General features: G+C 41.3%; 1 protein-coding gene across 7 annotated transcripts in view; it reads left to right on the top strand.

Moving 5' to 3' along the window:
• Positions 1 to 27,879, top strand: part of NEK1 (NIMA related kinase 1) — a 70,744-nt gene that overhangs the window by 18,107 nt on the left and 24,758 nt on the right. For 2 of the 7 annotated variants that reach the window (XM_053255374.1, XM_053255372.1), the window contains 14 exons: positions 6,728 to 6,787; positions 8,148 to 8,207; positions 8,814 to 8,861; positions 8,945 to 9,019; positions 10,794 to 10,969; positions 11,051 to 11,182; positions 14,047 to 14,149; positions 18,349 to 18,432; positions 18,883 to 18,966; positions 22,200 to 22,277; positions 23,749 to 23,844; positions 25,105 to 25,257; positions 26,065 to 26,124; positions 26,210 to 26,438. In XM_053255374.1, coding sequence (XP_053111349.1) covers positions 6,728 to 6,787; positions 8,148 to 8,207; positions 8,814 to 8,861; positions 8,945 to 9,019; positions 10,794 to 10,969; positions 11,051 to 11,182; positions 14,047 to 14,149; positions 18,349 to 18,432; positions 18,883 to 18,966; positions 22,200 to 22,277; positions 23,749 to 23,844; positions 25,105 to 25,257; positions 26,065 to 26,124; positions 26,210 to 26,438 — 1,438 coding nt within the window. The remainder of the gene's footprint in view (positions 1 to 6,727; positions 6,788 to 8,147; positions 8,208 to 8,813; positions 8,862 to 8,944; positions 9,020 to 10,793; positions 10,970 to 11,050; positions 11,183 to 14,046; positions 14,150 to 18,348; positions 18,433 to 18,882; positions 18,967 to 22,199; positions 22,278 to 23,748; positions 23,845 to 25,104; positions 25,258 to 26,064; positions 26,125 to 26,209; positions 26,439 to 27,879) is intronic. The other 5 variants (XM_053255375.1, XM_053255379.1, XM_053255376.1 and 2 more) reach the window with 5 other exon arrangements.

Genomic DNA, 27,879 nt, shown 5'->3' with positions numbered 1-27,879 from the left:
GGTCTTGGACCCAGTTCTCATTGAAACAAAGGAAAAATAGAAGGCCATGCAATTTTCTCATAACAAGGAGGAAAGGAAGTTTTTTTGCCAGCCCAATTTTTTCTTTCCTTCCTCCTGTCCCTCTCAGTCCAGACAGCTCAAACAGGACCATTTCCACTAGGCCCAGGAGAAATCCCCACAAAATACAATAATCAGCCCAGACCTCAACAGCAATTCAAGGGATTCAAATGTCCCCAGAAGTTTCAATGACTCACTTCCCCCTCCAGTCAGGAGTCATCTGCAAAGCATTGCAAGCATGTAGGAGCAGACAACATTGGACCAGTGAGTACGCAATACCATCAGAGAAGGCTACCATCTTATAGCTTACCCTTCAACCATTACTTACCGCCCCTGAGGTCTTGCAAAAAGGCCAAGCACAAGCTGGTTCTAGAAGCCATCCAACACCTCCTGGACATTCGTGCCATAGAGGAGGTTCCTCAGAATCAGAAATGCTTAGGCATTTATTCAGTTTTCTTTCTGTTGCGCAATAACAGCTACAGCTGGAGGGCAATCTTGGATCTGAAACATCTGAGAAACACTTCATAAAGAAACACAAGTTCTGGATGGAGACCATGCCCTCCATCCTGGAAGTCCTCAAGAGTGGCTAGACTTTATGAAGGCGTACCTTCATGTCCCCATCCATCCAGATTCCAGGAAGTATTTGAGGTTAGCTTATAGCAATCACCATGGTGCGACCCAGAGGCAGGCCTTCTCTGTAGCCGCTCCTGGACTGTGGAATCCCTTCAGACTCCATAATTTGAATTCTTTATTGGAATTTAGGAGAGCCCTAAAGACCTACCTGTTCGGCCTGGCCTTCCAGTGCTCTTAAATTGTTTTAAAGGGTCTTTGATGTTTGAACCGCCCTGAGCTATTTTGTAAGGGTGGCCTATAAATTGAACGAACAAATAAATAAATATGCGGCCACTACAGTAGTGGTACCTGAACAACTTCCACCCCAATATAGACAGCCAGAAGAAATCCCACAGTCAGTGTTGAAAACCTTTTAATGGTGGATAACACAAAACAATCTCTCCCAAGGGGTGCCATTCGCACCATTGACGCCAACGCAATGGGTGACAACAGATGCCTCCCTAGTGGGGTGGGGTGCGTATTGCAGAACTCATTCCATCCAGAGGAAGTGGTCGAACCTTCAAACTCAGCAACATATAAACTATTTAGAATTGATGGCTGTCTTTCTGGCGCTGAAGGCATTCGAACCAATGCTCAGGAGTGCGGTGACACAAGTGAGACTGGACAATACGTCGGTAATTGCCTACCTCAACAAGCAGGGGAGCATGGTCTCCGTGTCCCTATGTGCTCTGGCCATGCGGATTTGGAAATGGTGTATTGTCATATCAGTCAATGTCATGTATTGCGCAATAGTGACACACGTAAGAGGTGTGGACAATCAACTGTCTGACAGTCTCAGTTGCATATCCCATGACCAGCGACACGAGTGGGAGATCAAGGACTCATGCCTCAGGAAACTTTTCAGCAAGTGAGGTGTCCCATCAGCTGCCAATGCGAAGTGTGCCAGATATTGCTCTCGTGCCTGCATAGGGAAAGATTCATTGGGCGATGCATTTCAGCACAGCTGGAAGAAAGGTCTCCTTTACCTGTACCCACCTCTGCCAATAATCAGCCCGGTACTGGCACAAATACTGAGAGACAATGCAACCTGCATACTCCTGACTCCATGGTGGGCAAGGCAACCGTGGTTTGCTCCGCTTCTACAACTGTCAGAAAGCAGCTTCCACCAATTTCTCCTCATTCCGGATCTCCTCCAAAGAGAGGAAGGAAGGGTTTTACATCCCAATGTGCGAACGCTAAGAATGATGGTGTGGTATATCGGGTATTAAAAAACATATTACTGAACAATAGACCTCTGTCCACTAGACAAAATTATAGCAACAAGTGGAAGTGCTTTGCAACTTATGCTCGTGACAATGGATTTCATCCGTTACGCGCTACTGTGAAAGAAGTATTGCTGTATTTAACGGCCTTAAAGCTGAAGGAGTTAACAAATGTGTCTGTAAAGATGCATTTGGAGTCTATTTCCTCCAAACATACAGGCTGGGATGGAACTATGGTGTTCTTGAATCCTGAATGCAAAAGATTCATGAAGGGACGAAACAATCTGTACCTGCCAGTAAAGAAACCAGTGGAACAGTGGAGTTTGTCCTTGGTGCTATCGGCACCACTTTAACGGAACATCCCTTTGAACCACTGGCCAAAACGACCATCCAATTGCTCACCCTCAAGGCAGTATTTCTGATTGCAATCACCACAACAAAGCGAGTGAGTGAATTGACAGCTCTTTGAATGGACAAGCCATACACCCAATTTTACCCACATAAAGTGGTTTTGAGATTGGACCCACACTTTTGGCCAAAGGTGATATCTGAATTCCATCTGAATCAGGAAATTATTTTGCCAACCTTCTTTCAAGGACCACAGACGGCTTTGGAAAATTCACTACACTCCCTGAATGTGCATAGAGTCCTCCTATATTACCTACAAGGGACTTGCTCAATCAGCAAGACAAAGAAGCTGTTTGTAGCATATAGAAGAAAACATAAAGGTCGCCCAATATTGCACCAACGCCTAGCTCATTGGCAAGTAGAATTGATTTTGTTGGCTTACAAGCATCAGAAAGTTGCTCCCCCAAAGACAGTAAGTGCACATTCTACCAGGGCGTATGCAACATCAGCTGCCCACATGTCCGGCATACAGATGTCAGACATCTACACAGCAGCCACTTGGTCTTCCCAGCAGCCTTTTATTAAGCACTATGCTATAGACTTGCACATGGCAAGGGAGGCAGAATTCGGAAGAAGTGTACTGAAGAGGGTGTTGCCGTGAGCTGAGGGTCTACTGCACCCACTTCCAGGAGGAGAAAGCTCGCTAATCACCCGTTCTTTATTATTGCAACGGGTCACGATCCAGATAAACAGGTTGCTTACCTGTAACTCTTGATCTGGAAGTGATCTGTGGTAGTCATAAGTCCTGCCCATGCCATCTCCACAGCAGTAGACGATCAGGTCACAGGGATTGGTATGCGGGTGGTACAGGACAGATCGTTGGCTATTGTGGACTGCAAGAAACTGGAGAAAAGACGCCCCAACCGCCGCTAATAACAAACACAAGCATGTGCTGGTGGGGTGGGGCATTACAAGAAGCTATTTAGTCAGCCCGTGAGGTCACTATGCAGGTGCAGAACACCTCCCCCCCACCCCAATTCCTTATGACTACAACAGATCACTTCCAGATCAAGAGTTAAGGTAAGCAACCTGGTTTTTTTAGTAGCCATCACTTCAGCTCATAGTTTCTGAACTAGGGGCACTTTCTGTCAGGAAAGAGCTTTGTTAGGTGTTTCTGGACTATGTCTTGCTCACGGACCCTACTTTCGTCCCAAAAATTAATTCTGTCTTCCACAGATCATAGGAACTTTTCCTACCATCATTTCGTCCTAACCCATCTAGCGCCAAAGAGAAATGTTGGCATATGCTCGACCTCAGGAGGGCTGTAAGGATTTACATCAAGTGAACTAAGGGGTTTCTCCAATTAGAATCCTTTCTCATTTCCTTCAACATCTACTCCTTGGGAAATAAAAGTCTCCTCTTCCTTCCTATCAAGAGCTTGTATATCTCAGCTTGTATATCTACTTTCACGGGAGTTCCCCCACCTTCAGGAATTGTGGCACATTCCACTCGTAGCCACCTTTTCTGTTCATACTCGCTTGATTGATGTTTGTCAGGCAGCAATGTGATCCTGCCCACCAACTTTTGTTAGGCAATACAAATTGAACTCTGGCTTCAGCCAATGTATCCTTTGGCAGGAGAGTACTCCAGCAAGTAGTCAAGACGTAGGAAGCAGAGATGTACTGGACTGAAGCTTATGTAAGGTGGATGCACTCCTTCCCTGCTGGAGAATGGGACATTGTGACTTACCTGAAGAGTCCATTCTCAGCAGGAAAATGGAGTGCATCCACCCCATCCTTGTCTCTGCTAATATTTCTTCTGGCCGGTTTCAGATTTTGATATAGTATTCTAGGTTTCATCTATTCCTGATGGGAAGGACTGTCATTGGGGTCTGCGGACCAATTGTTTCATTTCCTCTGTTACACTATTCTTCTTATAAACTAATGTTTATCTTTTTTTTTTTTTTTCAAATGCACCATTGGCTCAGTCAGTCAGTCCTGGGATTCCAGGGGAGGCTCCTCCCACTCACGAAGTGTGGGGGCTCTCTGGTGTGTGTTCTCTCTGATTGGCCCTGTCTAGGAGCGATGAGAAGTAACCCGCTGTCGGAGGCACTCCGTTTCCCTGCTGAGAATAGATTCTCTAGGTAAGTAACAATGTTTCATTCTAAATATAAATTCTATAATAAATAATAATAATAATAAATTATTATTATTATTATAAACAGTTTGAATTCAGTGTTCTCCCGTCTGGTGGAATAAAGATACAGGTTATTGGTTTTTCTATTCATTCACAACATACACACACCTGTATGATTTACTACAACAATGATGAATATTTATATACTGCTCTTCAACAAAATTCTCAAAGCGGTTTACACAGAAAAATAAATATACATAAATAAGATAGTCCCCTGTCCCCAAAGGGCTCACAATCTAAAAAGAAACATAAGGTGGACACCTGAGCCAGTTTTCTCCCCCTGCTAAATATAGGAACATAAGAAACTGCCATATACTGAGTCAGACCATTGGTCTATCTAGCTCAGTATTGTCTTCACAGACTGGCAGTGGCTTCTCCAAGGTTGCAGGCAGGAATCTCTCTCAGCCCTATCTTGGAGAAGCCAGGGAGGAAACTTGAAACCTTCTGCTCTTCCCAGAGCGGCTTCATCCCTTGAGGGGAATATCTTACAGTGCTCACACATCAAGTCTCCCATTCATATGCAACCAGGGCAGACCCTGCTTAGCTATGGGGACAAGTCATGCTTGCTACCACAAGACCAGCTCTCCTCTCTATATAAGAGAATCACCTCTTAAAGGTGTCTCTTTTCTCAGTTAGCAGGAGTTTAGAGTAGTCCCACAGTATTTGTGCTTCTAACATTGATATTTTCTCTATCTACAAAATGGTCTGTTGAGAAAACACAACTGTTCTTATGAATACATTTAAAAATTATTATTATTTTTTTTACATTTATATCCTGCTTTTCCTCCAAGGATCCCAGAGCGGTGTACTACATACTTGAGTTTCTCTTTCACAACAACCCTGTGAAGTGGGTTAGGCTGAGAGAGAAGTGACTGGCCCAGAGTCACCCAACTAGTTTCATGGCTGAATGGGGATTTGAACCCCGGTCCTAGTCCAGCACTCTAACCACTACACCACGCTGGCTCTTTCTGTGATTAGAGACATATTTTTATTAAAATATTCAAACTGGGATATAACTCAATGTCCCTGTTCTGCCAAAATGCTAAACCATGGTTTAGGGCTATGTGAATAAGTCACAGAGAACTGCAGGCTAGTGTGCTCCCCCTCTTGTACATGAGAAGAGGAGGAGGAGAGTAAAAATATCTGTATTCACTTGAGAACAAATCACAGTTCCCTATATTCCCTGAATTTAAGACCACCCCCTTAAAAATATGAGTTAAATATAGGTTATGCTAGTTACCCAAAAGGAAAAGGACCCTAAATTTAAGATGACAACACCTCCCACCCCATTTATAACATCAAAGAACTTGGAAAAACCCTAGTCTTCGGATTCAGGCAAATACATGGAACTGTAGTTTTGTTCTGACGTCAACGCAAAAGGCTTCATTCTCCTTGTATGCAAAAGAAGGAAAGGAAGAGTATATGACAGGCTCATTTCACTTAACACTTAACCATGTGAACCAGTGAGTTAATGGAGATCTACAAATAATGACTTAATCTTTTGTATGGAAATGCAGATACATATTTAGAGGCACATTAGTTGGGAATTCAGTTGTGATAGTTTCTCCTATGTGTTGCCATGTGTTTATGCTAAAACCGTGATACCTTTTTGGCAACTTGGAATCCATGTTTTCACAATGGAACAACTTCAGCTGACTTCTGTTCTTGGCACAAAATGGGATATGTTTTCCTTTTCTGGTTTATGGACCTCAGTAAATAGACTGACTGACTGACTGATACACTTTCTCCAGATGTACATAAGTTGGCATGTTGACTGGGGGTGGGTGGTGAGTGGGAAGACATTCAATTATAGTAGATAATAATGCTTTATTAAAAATTTCCTATTAACCAAATAACTTTTCCGACCACCAAAAACCCCCACCAAAACCCTGCTTTAAAATGCTCCTGTCAGGACTCACATTATTTGCTGTTAGTAACTGAGTAAATGGCAAGTGAAAACAGTTGATTTTGTTTGTAATCCTGATAATGCATTAAGACTGCAATCCTAAGAGCACTTGCTAGACAGCAAAGACATAGAGGAACTTACTTCTGGGTAAACATGCATAGGATTGTGTTACTTGATGATGCACAGTTGTCTGGTAAAAGCCGCACTGAACAAAGGGGTTTACTTTTGAGTAAACATGCATAGGATTTACTTTAAGGTTATAACCAGTTGGCAAAGTTTAATTTTTATTTATGTTCCTATGTTGTTAACCTTACATTCTCAAGAATTACCATCTGGAACAAACCATATGTGTTCTTGCTAATTTGTAGTTTCACTTTTTATTTAGGCCCATCCACCTCCAATGAAGAAAGGGAAACCAGAAGAAGAAAGGAGGAAAATGTTTGAGGTATAAAGATATGAAAAAGGAAAAACTAAGCAAAATGCTTTTAAATACCAAACAAAAACTTCAAACCTTTCCTCCTTATTTCCTTCCACTAGAAGCCCTTTAACTAAGGATGTGCATGAATCGATTTTTTTGATTCAATTTGGATTTGATTTGTTTCGAATCTGTCCCCCAAAATCACCCCAGATTCAATTTGGATTTGGTTTGATTCGGATTTTTATCAATTCAGACCATTTATAAAGGTCCTGGGGCACCAAATTTGGGTGGTAGGTAGGTCCCCAAGGGCGTACCTACCACCCAAATTTCAAGGCAGTGGGGCACTTGGCACGGGGAACATTTTAAATGATTTTTTTTTTAGTTTTTACTGGTTTTGTATATTTCCACCATAAGAAATCATGAGGATTCACAGTCACCCTATCCTAACCCTAACATAGATCCCCAGCTTAACCTTTTTTTTTCCAAAGCTAAGCTCTAGCCCTTGAAGTGGCATTACAGAGCAAAATGCATGGTTACTATTTTCCAAGTGTATGTATCATTTGATGTACAATAACTTTTCCTCATAATGAATCCCTATGAGGATTCATTGCAAACCTTCATTTCTTCTGTTCATTTTGACTGTCATTGGACAGTGCCAACAGTCAACTGCCATGTGTCAGCTACACCCTCCCCCCCCCCACACACACACTGGGGTACTCAGTTTATTTTTTAGGAATTTTTGAGGTGTTTAGAGTCTTTGGTGTGTAATGAATCCTCATAGGGATTCATTACAAGGAAAGGTCATTAGACACCAAAGAGGCTAAACACTGGAAAAAATTCCTAGATCATAAACTGAGTAGTACCCCACTGCCTTGCAGGTTGGAGGGGGTGTAGTTGATGGCACTGTCAAAAAGACAGTCAAAATGAATAGAAGAAATGAAAGTGTGTAATGAATCCTCATAGAGATTCATTAAGGAAAAGTTATTATACACCAAAGAATCCAAAAACTTGAAAATAGTGACAACACATTTTGCTCCATAACTCCACTTCTACAAGGGCTAGAGCTTATCTTTAAAAAAACAAAAAACAAAAAAACCATGAAAGGTGGAACTCAGGGGGAATGATAGGATAAATCTGAATCTCAAAGCAATTTGAATAAAATCTGGTGCGATTTGTTTTGGACCTTTATCTAGCCAATCGACCGCAGCAGTGATTTGTTCTGTCTTTAAATTGCCCAAATTTGGGTGATTTGTACCCAAATCGATTTGCACATCCCTAACTTTAACCATATTTTGTTCTGGAGTATGTTTTTGTCATGAAGTCCTAACCATCCTGACCAGAACTTAAAAATGATTAACAGGGTTTAAATCTGTGTTTTGTTTTTCAGGAAGCTGCTAAAAAGAAAAGGCTAGAAATGTTTGAGAAGGAAAAAAGACAGCGTGAACAGGTAAATTAAAGACTTACATTATTTCTGCTTTAATAGGTTTTTGTTGTGTGTTTAAAAAGTAGAATGGAGGTACAGGAGACCCTCGTTATCTGTAGTTTCACAGATTGCGGTTTTGTGTATCCACAGATGGGCCAGTTTCTTTATCTGTGGCATGAAATACAGGCAATTCCCGCCCCCGCCCCCCAATCCATTCCTCGGTAGCCAAAAATGACTTTTGATGACCTTTCCAGCTGCCATTGTGTGCAGCTGGAAAGAACCATTTTGTGGTTCTATTTTGGTTTTTTTAAAGAAAAGATTTTAAATGAAAAATTAGAGGATTTGGAGAACATTCCTGGAGAGCAAGGTACTATGCTTTTCTACCCTTATTTCTGCCACCTCACTGCTTTTTAAGCGTTTTTTTAAAGCTCAAGGCTCCTAACACACACACCCTCCAATCCCCATAGGGTTAAGGTCTCTTTATTTGCAGTATCATTATCAGAAGAAATGGGAAGGAACAGAACCCCTGCAATTAATGAAGGCCACCTGTATATGATTTAATGAATTACTGCAGATTTTGAGTAGCTTGTGTGCTATCGATTCAAGCCCTTTAATTCTTAACTTTTATAGATCAATTTCATGAAGGCAGAGCAGATGAGAAGACTTGAGAAGGAAAGGGTAAATACTTCGGTTTTCTCTTTAAACTTTTAGGTTCAGTCTTCCTCAATTTTCAGAGCTCAGTTTTCACATCTCCTTTTCAGATGGAACGAATAAACAGAGCTAGGGAACAAGGATGGAGGAATGTGCTAAATACAGGTGGAAGTGGTGAAATCAAGGTTAGTAGCAGCAGCTGTATACATATACAGTCTTTCTAACCCTTTCAGTTGTCTGCAGGACATTATCTTCCTACACAGAAAGTTTGCAGTTGCTTGTGGCACACTTGCTGTTGCTCTTGCTGTTCTATAGGATCAGGTTTATCATCTGTTCTGATTGCCTGAGAGACAATGAAGTAGCTGTGAATAGACACACAGTGGTCTGCCTCAGCAGATCTTTGAAACCCCCTGCAATTGTCTATCCTTCAGCAAATGTCATGATTTAGGTTTGGGCTAAATGAGTGATATACTTTAAGCAGAAAGAGATCCAGTCTAAAGCTACTTAAGAACAGAGAGGTGAAGCCTTCAGCTAGAAAAGTATATATACATGTGAATACATGAATACTTTTTGCTTTCCAGTTGAATGTGGACATCTTCTGGGATGAGTTTAGAAGCTGCCTGTACTCTTGTTGTGGGTTGCCCTAATTAGATGACTTTTCACACTTCAGTATTTAGAACAGTCATAAGCTTTATCGGAAAACTGCAGAGTGTGCAAAGCTCCAATTTAGGAAATAAATCACTAGGTTTGTGGGTTAAAGTTCCTAGAATACTGTAATGAGAGCTATTAAAGATAAGTCCTCAAAAGAAAAAGCTTCTGTACAAATATCAATTTAATTGTACAGCTTCTAACACAGCATATATAGGCACAAACATAGATCAAGCTTAAGACATCAGCATAGCACTGATTAGAAAGAGCTTTTCATGAAAAGAAATTTCAAAGTGTGTTGGTTGAAGGAGCATAGTACTTACAAGTGGTAAAGTCGGAGTCAGTGAGGTACTTAGAAAGCCACCGGCATCTGCATTTGATTTACTCGTCTTTTTATCCTAAAATTTATCATGACTATACAAAATCATAACATAGAGAAACATGTCAACATTCCAGTTTTCTAGGAAATCAGTTGTCACTTAGACATCTTCCATTGTTCTGTTGTTGCTTTAACTCCACATTTTATAATTAACCCCCTTCATGTAGATTTAAATCCCTTCACTGCTCTTTATATTTATGTTTGAGGAAAACAGAGTAAACCTTGATAGCCAGGTGGATTAACATTATGAAATCTGTAAACATCCTGAAACACAAACATGACATTTCAGTTGAAAAAGCTGTAAGCAGGTCATCATTTCTTAGGCCTGAGCTGAATCCAAAGAAATAAGGGAAGATTGGATGATTTTACTATATCCTGTTCCTCCAGTACAATATCTCTGCCCTGAGTAGCATTGCACTGGAGGGGTGGAATATGAATATTGTAAATAAAATTTCACTATCCATGAAATTTCCAAGAGACATATCCAAGAGAAACATAAAACAGTGTTTTAGATGACAATATTATAATGTTACCACTTTTCAAGAAGGCCACAAGATGGATGGCAATAAAATATATATTTCATTGCCATCCATAAATGAGTATTTATGGGCCTATATTACATTATATAGTATTGAGTATACATTATATAGAATGAGTATTTGGGGGCCTATGCTACATTACTTACCAGTGTGCTACTGGTAGCTAATATAGACACCGGCATATGATCAAATAGGTGTCAAACAAATAAATGAAAGCCTATTTGCAGCACCAAGTCTTTTTAGCCTAAAGACTTGGGAGAAAACTGTCAAAATTATTTTTATATTTTTCTTTTAATTAGTAATTTTCAGTCTGGTTTCTTTTACCTTAAGAACTATAACTACTGCTGTGAAACGCTTGAGAGTCAAAATACAAGTTTCTTCTTAAATTCCTAGGCTCAGTTTTTTGGTGGTGGAGGAGGCATTGTGCCTTTACCTGTGCCAAATCGAGGAGCATATGAACGCTATCATGCTATCTTTGATCAGATGCAGCAGCAGAGAGAAAATATTAAAGTAGCAGAGGGAAAAGATGCTGAATTGAGAGAGAAGCAAAGTCAAGAACCCATCGAAAGGTATGTCTACCTTCATTAAAATTACAGAATATGTAATTCCAGACAAAAGTAATGAAAATTACCATACGTATCTATCTACAGAGGACTTCTACCTGGAGTTCATCCAGGAGCTCCTAATGGGCCAGCAGGTCACCATCATTCATCTGATGCTGATGCAGTTAGGAAAAGAATGAAAAGATTGGAGGAGGTGTCTAGACAAGCCAATGCAAACAGGTTGGACTGATATGTGGATCTGTCCTGTGTGTTTAGGTTTTTGTCACATATACTTAGATTAATAACATGTTATAGCGTAAAGTGTGAATGGCAGACATGGGTCCTTAATCATACATGCTGTAGGAAGCATGCTTATTGATGTAGTTCATGTTCGTTCACATTTTACTGACAGAAATGCCAACTCTGCTTTGACAGCAGCAAACACAATTGTCCCGTAAAGCATTGAGCTGCTCTTAGACTATTCCCAGTGTTTCCTGAGGATTCTGTTCTAGGATGTGCTGAGTAATAAGCTATACAGGAAAACCTCAGGTTTTGCGGGGGTTCCGTTCCCAGCTAGTGCTGTGGATACCAAAACCGTGAATATCAAGTAATTGGGGCTATGTAATCGCGGGGGTTAGGTTCGGGGGGGGTCTCAATAAAAAAGAAAAAAGGCATGGTAAAGTGCCCTACCATGTTCTGCGGGTCCCCAGCAGTATTGCAGTGCCCCCCAAGAGTTGAAAATTGGCCAAAAGTCGCAGTTTCCCCCCTCTTCTTTTGTTGTCAGAACAAGACACAAAATGGCTCCTATGCAAAGAGACAGACAGAAACAACCTCAGAAGTCATTTCCACCCACCCCTAACCCACGGATACCCCCAAATTAACCCTTTTCGTGTCAATTACCTGACTGCAGATATTCTAAACCGTGGGTGTCGGGTCCGTGAATGCCAAAGTTTGCGTGTATATATGTTGCTAGTTTTCCTGGGCTTTATCATGCTTAAAGTCTGTTTTTAACAAAACGATAGTATCTTATTTACATTTCTATCTTAAGTTCTGTCTTACATTTCTGTTTTAAATTTAAAAATTATGTTGGTATTTTTAAAACAATTTTCTCTTAAGTGTACACAGTACACGCAGCAAGAAAACTGCCCATTTTGCTGTCCTTGCCCACAACTTCCCCAAGAGCCAATGAGAATGAATAGCAAAGAAAAGAATGGCAAGTGTGTATGTGAAGAGAGAGAAGAGGGGACAAAAGAGTGAGGAAGAGTTGAGGAGAACCAAGAAGTACAGAAGCTTTGGTACTTAACAGCAGCATAGGGAGGCTGGCAGCGGCCCGTATGTGGCTGTCGCCATGGCCCCCTAGCCCTTCCCCCCCCCCCCATGTCTGACGTCAGATGCAGGGGCCCGGCTAGTCACGCCCCCGCTTTTGAAGTCAGACGCAGGGGACATGGTCTCCATCCCACACAGGGCCGCGCAGCCCCGCTTGGAAGGGAGATTGGCCCGTCCTGTGTTGGACAGTATGGGCCGGAGCGACTCTGCCTCAAAGGCAGGGAGAGCTGTTCCGGCCACACTGCCAATGTAGTGCAGGCTCATCTCTCTCCTAAACGGGGCCACGCAGCCCCGTTTGGGAAGGAGATCGATCGGCCCCGCTATGTTGGCAGCAAGACCCAGAGCGGCTCTCTCTGGAAGGCAGGGAACGTCACTCCAGCCGCGCTGCCAACACAGCACAGGACTATTTCGGCTACAAATGGGGCCACGCAGTCCCATTTGGGACCAAAGTAAGGCCCCTGTGTCTGATGTCAGACCCGGGGGTCATGTCTGGGGCCGCACTCGTGGCCCCTGATTGGTGGCGGCCCAGGTTCTTGGAACCCATTTGCCCAATGGTGGCTCCGCCCCGTTACTGAAATAATTAAATCCTTTTAACAAGTGATATAGTCCCTTGTGATGATGTAAGTCTTCCTATACACTAAGCTTGGTAATTGGTTTTAATTTGCTGTTGGCCTCATTTGAAAATATGACTATTTTATTGGTAAAGCAGTCATTTTTTAAAGTATTTCAATTTAGAACCCTGCTGGGTTTGAGAAAAGGCCCATCTAGTGCAGCATCCTATTCTCATGCTGGCCAACCTGATGTCTCCAGCCCACAAGTGGAACATGAAGGAAATAGTCCTCTCTTGATATAGCTTCCCAGCAACTTGTACTGGGTGTTGGAAGTTGTGTACAGTTACCATGACTAATAGCCATCAATAGACTTATCCTCCAAGAATTAATCTAACCTTCGTTAGATAAAATCTAAGCTAGTGGATCATATTACATCCCCACAGCATGTCAGAACAAATTCCATAAATTGTAAGATAAGTGAGATTATTCCAAATTGATGAAAATGTTCCTTACATCTGAATATGGTTTTGGTGGAAAGTACTCCTATAAGGGGTGTATCTTGGGCTTTTCTGTTAATTGAGATTTTCTGTTAATTGTTTGTTGTTCTTGTAAGTGTAGTCATAAATTTATTTCTAAAAATGTTTATACAGGAAAACCTCTGTATTAGCAGGGGTTCCATTCCTCAACATTGCCTCAATGTAAAAACTGGGGGGTAGGGTGCAAAATAAAGTGCCCTTTATTGGGGCGTGGCCTCCAGCAGTACTCCCCCCAAAAGCACCAAAATCCTTTCTCGCCTCCCCCCGCAAAAAAAAATCATGATTTTTGGACTTTTAAAAAACAAAACCAGCCACAAAATGGCAGCCAGAAATGACCTCGGCAATGATTTCCAGCTGCCTCCAATCCGCAGATACGTGGATTTAAACCATTTTTTGCTGGTGCTAACATCACATATGCCGTGGTCGGGTGCTAATTACCCAACCGTGGATATGCCGTGAAATCACTGTGGCCATGAAGTGGTTATATCCAGGCTGGGTGTCCCATTTTGGCCATCTGCTGCATTGCATGCTTGTCTAACCAACCAATAAAAGTGCTGACTGATGTTGCTGCATTGCTGAAAAATTCTACTGAAAAGTAAGAACATATTATTCTTATTGCTCTGCAGTTTTTTTCTGATTATATCGAATTTTGTAAGGCTGTATCACTGAACTTTTTGAATGTTTTACTCAGACAAAAAGGACGGGTAGCTGCAGAAAGAGCTAAACAAGTTGAAGAATTCTGGCAACGAAAACGAGAAGCCATGCAAAATAAAGCTCGTGCCGAAGGACATATGGTATGAAATTTGACCATACAAGCATCTGAACTGCCTTTTTAACAGTAACCTCTTGGATGAATCAGTGAAGAAAGACAATAGTCAGTTTTTTGATGCTGGCTTGTTAGCATAGTCTATAACAATTAGATAAGAGGCTTGTTTTCTAATAATTTACTTTCAGTATACATTTTTCACTTGCATTGTTAACATGACTGGCACTATAAGACAAGACTGTTAGACAAGATCAATATTTTATAATGTAGTAAGAAAAACATTACTATCCTAATCTAAAGAAGCTCCTTTTGGTTCATGAAAAGGCTTGCACGTCTGGGCTTCTTGCTTTTCCTAGTAATGGTTCCATTTTGCTTCGTTGGATTGCTGCGATGCCGTCTCAAGATTTAGGGCCAGTTTTGCCAGATAGTGTGGAGAGATGCTGTAAGTAGGAAAAAGCCCTGCAATATGTATAGGTTTCAACATGCAGCTCATTAGATTGGTACCTAAATTGTGTCTTGGTCACTCCAGAGTTCAGCTGCTTTCCAGTCCACAGGAGTGTGAGACTTACTTTTCATTTTGGGTTCTAGATTCTTCTACCAAAGGAATTTTGAGTCCCAATCTGATCTGAGCTCAGCTTTGGTTGATAAGAGTGGTTGTAGCTTCCCTGGTATACATTTGCTCCGTGCTACAAACATGCATCTTCCTTTTTTACTTTATATTGGGTGGGTGCACATGATCCACCACATGTTCGGCTTCCAGGGAGTGCACGCTTCCAGCAGGCATATCATCCAAACCTGACCGCCACCAGTTCCTGAGTTTTCTACCCAACATTCACCTGACATTCTCCACCCAACTTCAGATATTGAGGACAAGTGGGAGCAAAATATTGGGTGGAAGGCTCAGAAATCATCAGTGGGCAGGTTTGGACAACATGCTTGCCAAAAGCACGCAATCCCCAGGAACTGGATTTGCAGCAGATTTTGTGAACCCGCCTGTTTGATATAAGATGTGTAGTCCACGCATGATAAACATGTCTACGGCCTAGATCTTGATGTCTGCTATTGGAAGTATTCAAACTCTCAATAGTGCCATTCCCTACTCCTACCTTGCAGAGGTAGCCAATCACAGGGTAGTACGGTAGGGAGGTTTCTTTAATTCCCAACCCAGCAATGGTGCAAAGAAGGTTGGGCAGGTGGAGAGAATTTCAGGAAGGTCCATGGGGAGTCATGCAGGGGAGGCTAGGGACAAGCACGAAGATACTTGAGAATTGTACAGGTGAAACTCGGAAAATTAGAATATCGTGTAAAAGTCCATTAATTTCAGTAATGCAAATTAAAAGGTGAAACTGATATATGAGACAGACGCATTACATGCAAAGCGAGATAAGTCAAGCCTTAATTTGTTATAATTGTGATGATCATGGCGTACAGCTCATGAAAACCCCAAATCCACAATCTCAGAAAATTAGAATATTACATGGAACCAAGAAGACAAGGATTGAAGAATAGAACAATATCGGACCTCTGAAAAGTATAAGCATGCATATATATTCAGTACTTGGTTTGGGCCCCTTTTGCAGCAATTACTGCCTCAATGTGGCGTGGCATGGATGCTATCAGCCTGTGGCACTGATGAGGTATTATGGAAGACCAGGATGCTTCATTAGCGGCCTTCAGCTCTTCTGCATTGTTTGGTCTCATGTCTCTCATCCTTCTCTTGGCAATGCCCCATAGATTCTCTATGGGGTCAGGTCAGGCGAGTTTGCTGGCCAATCAAGCACAGTATACTGTATGCTTTTCAGAGGTCCGATATTGTTCTATTCTTCAATCCTTGTCTTCTTGGTTCCATGTAATATTCTAATTTTCTGAGATTGTGGATTTGGGGTTTTCATGAGCTGTACGCCATGATCATCACAATTATAACAAATTAAGGCTTGACTTATCTCGCTTTGCATGTAATGCGTCTGTCTCATATATCAGTTTCACCTTTTAATTTGCATTACTGAAATTAATGGACTTTTGCACGATATTCTAATTTTCCGAGTTTCACCTGTAGTTCCTCCCAGAGCTTATCTCATGGATATTCCCAATGGGTAATTCCCAACCCATGAATTTCTCCCATGGGAAATGTTCTGGAACTACAGTTCCCAGCCATCCCTGTGCTTTGTTTCAGCCTCCCCATACTTGTTCCCAGGCTCTCCACAGACCCTTTCAGCATCCTCTCCACCCTCTCAGCCTTCTCTGTCCCAGTATTGGGTTGGGAATTAAACAATACCACTCACCACCACCTTACTATCTGGGGCAATTGCCCCACGATCATCTCCCTCTGTTTGGTGGCAGGAGGGAATGGCACCATCAGGAGTTCCAATACTCCCAGTAGCACAGACCTAGTATATAGTTTTTCCTTTTTAAAGTCTCTTTTTTTCTTTGGGTGCACAAAATATATTTCAAAAATACTTAAAATCATTTCAGAAAGAAATGTTCTTTATTTTCTGCTTAATATATTCACACACCTTTACAAGAGCCCATTATTTTAAAGTGATTGTAAGTGGACAGGACACAGATACTAGGGTATAGACATGATTTTGATTTATTTGGTTTAGTTTTGTGTCTTGTTTGTTGGTTCGATCTATATGCCACCCTTCCTAAAGTGGCCCTGGGAGTTTACATTAAGAACAGAAACATATAACTATTGAAATAAAAAACCATTTAAAAGCATAATATCATCTAGTTTTAATTTCAGTAAAAGCCAGGCTGAAAAGATAGGTCTTTAAGGCTCACCTGAATGTTTATACTTGCATATTGCATGAAATCCCTTTTGTATACCAATACAGTAGAGAACTTTGCTACATTCTGAAATGGAAGGAACAACTGCATGAGTATCTCCTCTTGTTTTTCCTATTTGCGGGGTGTCTTTACCTTTTTCTTTCTTCAGTCTCTGATTGTGAAAAACTGCACTGTGTTGTACAGGATAGAATGAACTGCCCTGCAGTTTAGAAATCTGTAGCTCAGTCTAGGGCAGTAAAATCGTAAGCAGTTAGTTGTAGGGCAGATTAACAGCCTGCTTTCCTTTCTGCTCCAGTGCATTGGTAATATCAATGAAGTCTTAGGCTGCAGCTGTCAGTAAATTAGTATAAGAGACAAATGCAAGTGGTCTGAGTATTTCAAAACTTACCACTTCATTATGACACTGGCTGTAATGCAACAAATGCACCCTGCAGTTCAGGGTTTTGGACCAGAACTGCACTGAGTGTCAAGTACCATGCTGCAGGCTAGTATCAAAGAGCGTCTGGTATGATTGAAGACTATTGTACTCAAATAGATATGAAAGTCTGGCCTTGTGTCTGTTGCTTTTATTGTATTTTATAAATAGTGGGGAATCTAGATTTTATGCTCCAAGTAAGAAGAAGGGAAATGTTGTTCTTGCCAGTCTCCCCACAAAATGTGGATTCAGAACTTGCTCTGGAATCAAATCAGACTTCACTGACTTCAAATCAAGTAGTCTGTCAAAGGACCAAAATCTTTACTGCTACTTATAGAGAGGAAACTGGCAACACCTCTGTGATCACTGCAGTCTATATGTGATACTGGTAGAAATTTGACTAAAGAAGCTGTTGGTTTTCCAAAATCAGTGTCAAGTGTACTACATTTTAAAGCTTTGCGCTATAAGTTTTGCAAACCCACATAATGTGTTAAAGCTTAGCAAAATATAGGTGGTGATCTCAATTCTGATAATGAATATTTACATTATGGCTGTGACTTGCATTTAAAGTAATTGGGATAAAATATTTTCATCAAACTTAGAATGATGTCAAAATTAGAATCCACAGAAAGTATGAGCATATGTTAAAGCATGTTACGGTGAAACTGTATTGTGATTTAAACAATGTTTAACACTTTATTAAATATTTTAATATACAATAGTTATAAATGAATACACCCAGGCTGAGTAAACATGGCAGAGTTCCAGCAATGTTCAGTATAAAATAGTAAGCAGAGTTCTAAAAGCAACAGATGTTCCAATCTTAAAGGCATACCTAAAAAATAAGATACAGGAACAAGAAAAGGGAACAAATTTGGGTAACCAGAAGAGACTTAAGGATGCTTTTTTGCTTTATCTTGGGTTAATCATGCCTTGATTATTGCTTTCAGTTGTGATCAGTATTAAGGTTAGATAATGTGATAGTCCTAGGCCTGCTTGAATTTAATACCTTAAATGGTGAACAGGACACACTGCAAAACCTGGCAGCTATCTATGGAGGCAGGCCCATTTCTTCAAGAGGAAGGAAAGCCAGAAACAAAGAGGAAGAGGTATGCTTCCTGCATGTTTGCTGCCTTCATTACACACATAGACCACTTTCTTTGCCTCATTTTTCTGCATGGATTTTCATGTATAACCAAAGGAAAAGACTTAGAGCATTAATTAGTATCAACATGCAACTCTTAGAGATATCCTCTACCTTAATGAATTAACATACCTGCTATATAAGTCTGTCATCAGAAACAGATCATTCATCTCCCCTTAAAACAGAATTAGCCCCCATGACCTTGACAATAAATATAACTACACCAGGTCTCCTGATCCACCAATGATGGATCCAGTGAATAACTGAATTCGGATAAAAATTTAATGGTACTATCTCTTCTATAAGGGTTGTCCCATTAATTGACCATGTTATAGAATGTGCATAGATCTGTACAACGTCTGTACTATTCCAACTTACTTCTGACACACAGCTTTTTGATTTTGCTGTTTTTCAGGAATACTTGGCAAGACTAAGGCAAATAAGACTTCAGAACTTCAATGAACGCCAGCAAATTAAAGCAAAACTTCGTGGAGAAAAGGCAGGTTGAAAATGTCCTTACTACGGCCTATGACAAAATGTTAATGCAGATCTGCTTGTCTTACCCATAGGATGGGACTCTTATCTGCATTGCCAAATGGAACTGAATTGAAGCTTCTGTCCCATCAGATGGAGCTGTGGCTTTGATTTGATGTGGAGGTGATGGCAGCAGTTTTCTTGACTCTCAGCTCTTCAAGGGCAATAGACCGTCAATATATGTAAACCTGTGGTTGTTTGGAAGGCATGTTGTATATAGTACGTTGTGGTGGCTGCTTCGTGCTGCAAGCTATTGATGATTGGTGGATCACCATGTGGATCTAGTTATGGAGATGTGCCACTGCAAATTCCTTTTAAAAAAAATACTATTTTTTTTTTTTACATCAAATTCATGCTGATAAGCAGGAATGGATTGCTAGACAAAGCATGTACCTCCATGCAGCCTGCTGGTTCATGTGGTCTTGAATTGTGAGCCAAAATAGCTGTTCCCTTTTTCCTGAAGTAGTGAGAGCCAAACTCAATGTCCTGACCCTTTTGTGTTAGAGAATAGGCAGAGTTCTCTACAGAAGTGAAGCAGAGACCGTAGCCAATGCGGTGAGGTCCCTGCAGCATACAGGCCACAGCTATCCATTTTGCCTGCTAAATGTTTAGAGGTGTCATTGTACAAGACGCCTCTCTCTCTGCATTCTAGCACAAGATAGATGTGATTTCCGTGGTCAGCTAAGGAGGGCCAGATTGCTTGAATTGAATTGTTTTCTCGGCAAGCAGAAAAGGTTACTGTGCAGACGAAATGTTACATACATCCTGCAGCCATGTGGAGAGGCCTCAGCCTTGAGGGGAGGAGTGCATTCCCATTGAATCATCAACTTGGCAGGAAGAGAGGTCTACAAGAGCTGCTATTCAGAGAGGATGAGGGCAGTTAATTTTTTTTTTTGGCTATGTTCTATCCATTGTCCGTCTGAAAGAAAATTATCTCTTCTAATCATTAAAGATGAGAACTTGAATTTTCAACTTTGATGTGAGCATCCCCGTCCTTTGGGGATGGTGCTGTAGCTCAGTAGTAGAGCATCTAGTGTGCATGCAGAAGGTCCCAGGTTCGATCTCGGGCATCTCCAGGGATCTGGAAAAGGCTCCTGCCTGAAACCTTGGAGTGCCACTGTCTAGATTAGTGTTCTTCATTGTAAGGCCTGGGAGCTCGTGACAGTTCCCATCAGCCTTAAATGCTGCTCTCTGATTAATGTTTAGGCTTGTGTGCCACTTCAGCTAAAGCTGAATACTGTGCATAACTAGCTGATCCCGCACAGAGCATCTGTGCGGCAGTACACTCCCCTCACCTTCAGGCCTAGTTTGTTCTCCCCCCAACCTTCTGTCACAGTTAGTTTTTCCCCCCACCCTCCAGGCCCAGTTAGTTCTCTACTTTCTGCCCCAGTCTCCCCTGCCCTCCCCCCCCCTTCTGCCCCAGCACTAGTTGGGGCCAGCCATCCTTCCCCCGACGCCGGCATGCTTTGTGACTGGCCAGCCACCTGACTGTCTGCTCTCTCCCCCCTTCTCCTGGCGGCCCGGCCGAGGCCCATGGCCACCGCCTCCTCCTGACCAAGGCGGGCGAGCCAGGGCCAGGCCATCCCACCGCTGCCTCCTGGCCAGGGCCAGGCTGTGCTGCCTCCTCCTGGTGGCCAGGGCCTACCGCTTCATCCTCCTTACCTAGGCGGGCCAGGGCCAGGCCATCCTGCCGCTCCCTGCCACCTCCTCCTGGTGGCCAGGCCAGGCCGTCTCCTCAGGCCATTTTGCAACCCACCACCACTTTCTTTTCCTCTGTTGCCTGCCCCGTCACTGAGCAGCAGCTCTGCCCTCGCCTTTTCAGTGGTCGTGGATGCAGCGGGGGCAGGGCTTGCAACACATCCCCACTCATCCCCATGCATCCCCACACATTCTGGCTTAGAGAATTAATTAGATAGATAGATTCCCCTGGCACCATGCAGATGTGACCATTCCAGTGCTGCGTGCTGACCAGGCTGTTTTAAGGGAAACGAAATGCTGTTCAGCCCCAACAGCATCTTGAGTAAACATGGAATGCTGGAAAGTTCGCCCTTCCTATTGCTTTTGCCACAGAACTCTTAACAGAGCGCTCCATCTTTCTTAAATGGCCTTCCCAGCACTGAGAAAAATGCAGTACTGTGCAGAGGTCAAACAGTAGGAAAAGGCTCTCTCATTAAAGTTTTTTGTCAAAGTGGCCCTCACTTGAAAAATAATGAAGATCACTAGTGCAGACAATACTGAACTAGATGGACCAATGGTCTGACTTGGTGTACGGTAGTCTCCTGCATTCCTACCTCATTCCTCCTCAGTTTAAACTTATTTATCATGTTTTTAAATGGCCAACTGTAGGAACTTTTTTTTGTCTCCTTGTTTTGAATTTCAGATATTAAAACTCAAATGAAAGATTAATTAAGAGGCAGCTCAAAAGTGAGTCTGAGTTAGATGTTTTATACATCTTGTAAGAGAATGTTACTGAAAATCTCCTCAAATTGAAATTTGTGATATCCGTTCTCCTGCGTGAGTCTTAACTAACTATTCTAGGAAGTGTGTAACTACTCAGCTCATAGTGGTGATTTAAAACTTTGTGTTTGGCAGTCTTAAGCTATGGAACAACTTTGTATTTAATCTTTGTGTGTGATGAGGCAAGCATTCACAATGCTTATTCAACGGCCTTGAATTTTGGGGTGGAGCACCAATCCTTGATGCACCACATGAGTAACATGTTTTACCTTGTAACATGTTTTACACTCAACCCATTCAGAGGCTCCTTGAAGTCAGAGTTGTCACATGGTGAATATCTATAAGGGCATACCAGATCATAAAGTATTGTGTAATTCCATCCAAGTTTCCTGCCTCTTAATCCTTCAGTTATCAGAACAGAAATCCTGGAATCTTTACTTGCAAATGTATGGGACATGTGTTTATGCTGAAATATAGAATTAGGAACTATACAGGTTCTGATTATCCGGTTACTCTGACACTTGAATCTTTGTACTGTAAACACTTCTTGGTTTCTGCCACACATTGCTTGAATCTAAATTTTATGCAAGCATGATTTAAATATTAGCAGAACTAGCATGCTTGACTTTCACGAGTAGTCCTAGAACTCTGTGCATTTCAAATATAATAAAATTCAAAAATGTTGGCAACAGTTCTCTTCGGTGGATCAGTTTCTTTTTTTCCATAATTTTTATTTTGCAGAATGAAGCTGGTGGTTCTCCTGTACATGAAGTAAATGAAGAATTGGAAATAAGACGTAAAAAAATTGAAGCACTAAAGGTAATCGTGAAGGAAAACTTGCTGGTTAGATTCAAAGAACTGGAGCAGGAAAAGCAGCCACTGGTGCCGTTTTGTGAATCCTTGTGCAAACACTATTGAAAGAGTTTGCTGTGACTTGTAAGCTGCGTCACAGTATGAGAAATATAACTAAGGAAGATTAACACTGACCGGTGGGGTAGGTTGGGAAAACAGAGAGACAGAGGATATTAAAGAGATGTAGCTATAGAATGACTCATGGGGTGGTACAGAGAGAAAAGTTTGTAATAAAGTGGCAAGAGTAAAGGAGGCAGGATTGTGAGATAGTTCTATAAGTATAAAATTGGAAGAGCCCAGTTGTATCACAAAGGCCCATCTTCTCTAGCATGTTGCTTTTGACCAGTAAGACACACCCATGATGATAACAAGCCGGGCATGAAGGCAATGGTCTTCTCCCAATTACATGTCTTCCAGAAGCTGTTTTCAAAGGTGCACATTGAGCATTCAAGTTCAATTTAGTTATAATGGCTAATAGCTGTTGATCAAACAGTGAATTAGTAACAGGGACCAGTATCAACACTGCTTTTGTTTTAAATGCCTTTCCAGAACTGGTGTGCCACTGCCACCAGCTTGACAGGTGGCCTTAAGAATGTTACTTTTGCAATGTAGGGTTATAGGAACATAGGAAACTGCCATATACTGAGTCAGACCATTGGTCTGTCTTGGTCAGTATTGTCTTCACAGACTGGCAGCGGCTTCTCCAAGGTTGCAGGCAGGAATCTCTCTCAGCCATCTCTCTCAGCCCTGTCTTGGAGAAGCCAGGGAAGGAACTTGAAACCTTCTGCTCTTCCCAGAGCGGCTTCATCCCCTGAGGGGAATATCTTGCAGTCCTCACACGTCAGGTCTCCCATTCATATGCAACCAGGGCAGACCCTGCTTAGCTATGGGTACAAGTCATGCTTGCTACCACAAGACCAGCTCTCCTCTCCATAGGCATGACTTTCATGTTGTTTTGCACATCCCCAACTAAACTATTATTTTGGCTCAGGAAAACAGTCGTTTGTAAAATGGTTTACCAGTATGGCCCAACACCAACCCTTTCTCTGAGAACCTCTACTGATCTGTTCACATGATGAATGGCACATGCCTTCCCACACAAACCCCGCATTTGTGTTACAGTTGTTCTGTGTAGTGGTCAGAGTGATGTAGTCCCAGTGGTGACAATTGTTGCACAAGTAAAGGCTGTAACCCTATGCTGAAGCAATATTTTGCAATGCTGGATAGTCCAGTGTGTGTGTGTACGTGTGTACACACACCCCATACAGACCTGGTAGATTAAAAATCTAATACAAAAATATTGAGTAGTCCTCGATAAACACAAGATAATATAAGTGGTATAATTGATGGATGAGCTGATGGCTGCCTGAAGTTTTCATGTAATTTAGGAGCCAGCCTGCTCCTTTCTAAAATGCTACTTTTGGGGTGACATTTCAAGGCACAAGCAAATGCCCGGGCTGCAGTTCTGAAAGAACAGCTAGAACGAAAGCGAAAAGAAGCATATGAAAGAGAGAAGAGAGCTTGGGAAGAACATGTAAGAAACTTTTTAGTTCTTTTTTTATCTGCTTGATAAGAACAAACTTTAAATAGAAAAGTATTGCATTATATATTTTTTCTGTAGTAATTCTAGGGATGCTGAAATAAAGTGGTGTCTTTTCCTTGCTTGTGTGAAAAGCATTAGTACTGTGGCCATTGTTGATGATATTAGTTCTAAACTTGAGCTTAGCACAATCTTGGGTTTGGGCAGGGAAAGAAATATAGTGTCCTCAAATGTAACACGTAGTTCAGACTATAAGTATTTCCATGACTCTTCAGTGTGTACAAACCGTCTTCCCTCTTTGTGTTTTTTTCTGCTTACATAGTACAGAATATAATTTACCTACACAATAGTTCTCCTGTGAACAAGAATGTGGCTAAGGAATAGAGGTACTAAGAGTCCCCTACCACTACCCACTCAAACATGTTAGTGTTGAAATTGCTTCTCTATTGGTATACCACCAAAAATGTTTTTTTAGCAATATACCACTGTAGGAGAAAAAATTATTACACGATGAGATGTCTTTAGATAACTTTATTTTGTATTCTTATGATGGACAGCTAAGGTTATCAGTACTAGCTCAGTATGACAAACAAGGGTTGCAAAATTCGATTATATTCTCTTTCTTGGAATGTATTTCAGATTACAGTTTTCTGAAACCTTTTTTAGCTTTGGTTGAGAATAACAAGATCTGATCAATACATTGGATCTTGATATGAAATAGTCTTGTACACAAGGCTCCGCACACTTCACCTTGGGTTCCTAACTAGCAATTTTTTGCAATTTCCATCAACTTTTACCTGACTCACACACAGGAGAGGTAGAGAGGTGAAGTTTCCTTCTCCCCTGGTGTTGGAAGGTATCATTTTAAGATGGGTTGTTCTGACCACTTGCTCTCATTAGACAGGCCTGAATGCAAATTAGGCAAGGTCCCAGAGTACACCAGGAGCAATTCCAGTCCTGTCTACCTCAGGAAACCAGGGCTTGGGAAGAGCTCCAATTTCTTCAAGTTTATTCCTTTTCTTTGGGTCTCCCCTAAACACACACAGGCAGTTAATTCTTCGCCCACCCCCGCCCCTCCTCTCTTTTCCTCCTTATCCTTTTTTTTAATCGCGCAGCACTTTGACTTCACTGACTTGCTGTCTGAAGACCCAACAACTGCTTCTCATGACACAGAGACGCACTTTTTGCATATCCTTTTTTATTTCATGCTCTTGGCTCATAGTCATGTTGTTATCGTATATGTTGTATCCACAGCTAGTAGCCAAAGGAGTAAAGGCTCCAGTGGGAGCTGCAGAGTTAAGTCCTGTGCATGGCAAACAAGAAATTGGAGGTTCCCCTACCAGGCTGTTGAAGCTCACTTCACCACAAGTCATCTCCATGACATCTGCTTTGAAAGAAGTGGGTGTGGTAGGTATTATTCTGAAAGTAGTGAAAAAGAGATTTTTTTAAATTTCTCTATCATATGTCTGTACCGCCTGATATGTACATTTCTGGTGGTGTACAAAATTTAAAATACTTAAAAGTCACAGATTAAAATACATGATGACAAAAACAATAGAATAAAATAGTTATTAAAACTAGTTTTTTAAAGTATTAAAAATTCTAGTTAAAAGCCTGCAAAAGCAGGAAAGTCTAGCGGTTCTTCCTGAAAACAAAGAAGGAGATTTTAGAAGAAAGCTTAATTCCACCAGTATTATGTAAGGTACCCGAAATTGTTCACACATTTGTTAACGTGTCAAGAATTCAGCCTTTCAGGATGGTGCACTATGATTATAGCATAATCCTGGCTTTATTCCCACCTTGCCTCCTTACAAAGCAAATCTTTTCTTTTTTCCACATTACCAAAATATAATGCATACATTAAGATAACAAGTAGGACTGGCTCTGGTCAGAATTTGGCCATGTGCATGACTGCTCTTTCTACAAGTGTCTAGAAACTGAAACAATCTTCATTGTGAAATGGGGGTGGCATTCTTTCATTATATTTTACATGCTATTTCTCTTGTTTCAAGGATTAAAGTTGTCATTGTTGAATTTCTACCTACAAAAAATTTGTAACAATGGTAATGTCAAAATATTCATTGTACAACTGTTAATGGCAAGCATTAATAATAAAAATAATGGCAAGCATTGTTCCCTCTGTATTCTTATTTCTTGTAATTGCTATATTTGACAGTCTTTTTAAAAATTATTTCATATTCTCTGTATTTAAAGGATGAAAATGCAGCCATCACCCAGGAAACCCCAGAAGAAAAACCTGATGTTGCTGTTCAGGTAATTTAAATTATTTGGGGTTTGTTTTGTTCTTTTCTCTTTTTAAAGTTTAATTTTTAAATAGATTATTTCTTCCTTGTTTCAGAACAAGAGAGACATACTTCGAAGACTGAATCAAAACCTTAAAACCCAGGAAGAAGTGAATGAGAAAAATGAGTCTACAAGCCCATGTGAGACAATTGTGACCGATGAGAATAACCAGCAAGGAGAAAAGTGTCCAATTTTATCTGATCGCAAGAAATGGGAGGCAGGGGCTCAGCTTGTAGTTCCACTTGCACAGTTAACAATGGAAGAATCCCTTTCTGGAATAGAAGGTAAAGAATCTTTTGAGTATGGCTTCCCAGTGTGTTATAAGCATCTATCCAGCTGTGTTAGCTTGCAAAAGACATGTCCTTATGTATTAGGTTGTGCAATCCTTGTTCTGCTCATCTCTCACTTACACCTTCAATGGCTTGTTATATATAAATTGGTAAAACACATAACTTTAATACAAACTATTAAATCATGCCTTTGTATGTAGTTCAGAAACTTCAGTTGGTTCAAAATGCAGCAGCTAGATTGGTCTCCAACGTGTCTAAAGCACCGCCCAGAGCCTCTGGATGGGGTGGTTGATAAATGTAATAAATAAAAAATAAATAAATTTCATTGACTACCAATTGGTTTCCAGGCAAAATACAAAGTGCTGGTGATTACCTTTTAAAGCACTAAGCAGCTTAGGACTGGGTTACCTAGGAGAGTGTTGCCTTCTGCACACCACACATTGAAATTATCGAGATAGGTCTGTCTCCATATGCCACCAGCTCGTCTAGCAGTGACTCGGGAGTGGGCCTTCTCTGTAGTCGCTCCTAGTCTGTGGAATGTGCTCCTGTGGCTGATTAAAGCCTTTGTCTCAGAGCAAGCTCACGTGAGGGAAAGAAATGCTGTATCATCCTTGCGCCGCTCCCTGGCAGCGTGTCTTCTAAAACTCTTCTGTATTATCGGTAGATTCAAAAGGCTGCTGCCACCACCCCTCTTATCAACAGAGCTTGAACCTCCCTGGGGATGGGGTGGAATCTCAGGGAAAACTCTGTTTTGCTATTGGATAGTACAAAGATCTTCCACATGCAAACCTACACATGGCAAGAAAACTGATAGCTGATGTACGCCTGAGTATGTGTTTGCACCAGAGAAATCCCCCCTCCTTTTCCTGAGTTAAAAACCAACTCGGAGAGGTTTGCAAAAAGAAAATAACTTTTTAAAAATCCAGTTCTATTCAATTACTACAGACTACTTCCGTCTGAGGCTATCTCAGCTTTTAGATACAGTTAAGAATAATTGGTAAGATTACAAAAATAGGTTGTCTTAATGCACGCTTAAAGGTTTATGGACTCTTTTATAATGCCCTAGGTAGGATGAGCATAGTATAGTGTTGCTTGTTTTAATTACGTTACAGGTAAACAATAATAGAACAGTATCAGATATATACAAAAGCACGCACACACACACACACCCCAAAAAAATTCTAATGCAAAGTCTGACTAAACAATTTTTTCCCTAAATTAATCTTCCCAAAGCCCAGGCTTACTTTCCTTGAACACACCAAACTCCAGATGAGAATTCAAGTTTCCTGCCCTCCTGTTTTTCAGGGATCCGCAGACTCATTTTCCTGCAGCCATCCTCCATAGCCACGTGTCCTCTGAGCACCTCCAGCCTAGCTTCTTTTCTAACAAAGAAACGTCTTTCCTCGCAACAGCTCTCTAGGTCCCACCCACCTGA

The sequence above is a fragment of the Hemicordylus capensis genome, chromosome 5 (assembly GCF_027244095.1).
Source record: "Hemicordylus capensis ecotype Gifberg chromosome 5, rHemCap1.1.pri, whole genome shotgun sequence".
NCBI lineage: Eukaryota > Metazoa > Chordata > Lepidosauria > Squamata > Cordylidae > Hemicordylus > Hemicordylus capensis.
Note: the sequence above shows the minus strand (reverse complement) of the source record. Positions and strands in the feature narration are given on the sequence as shown.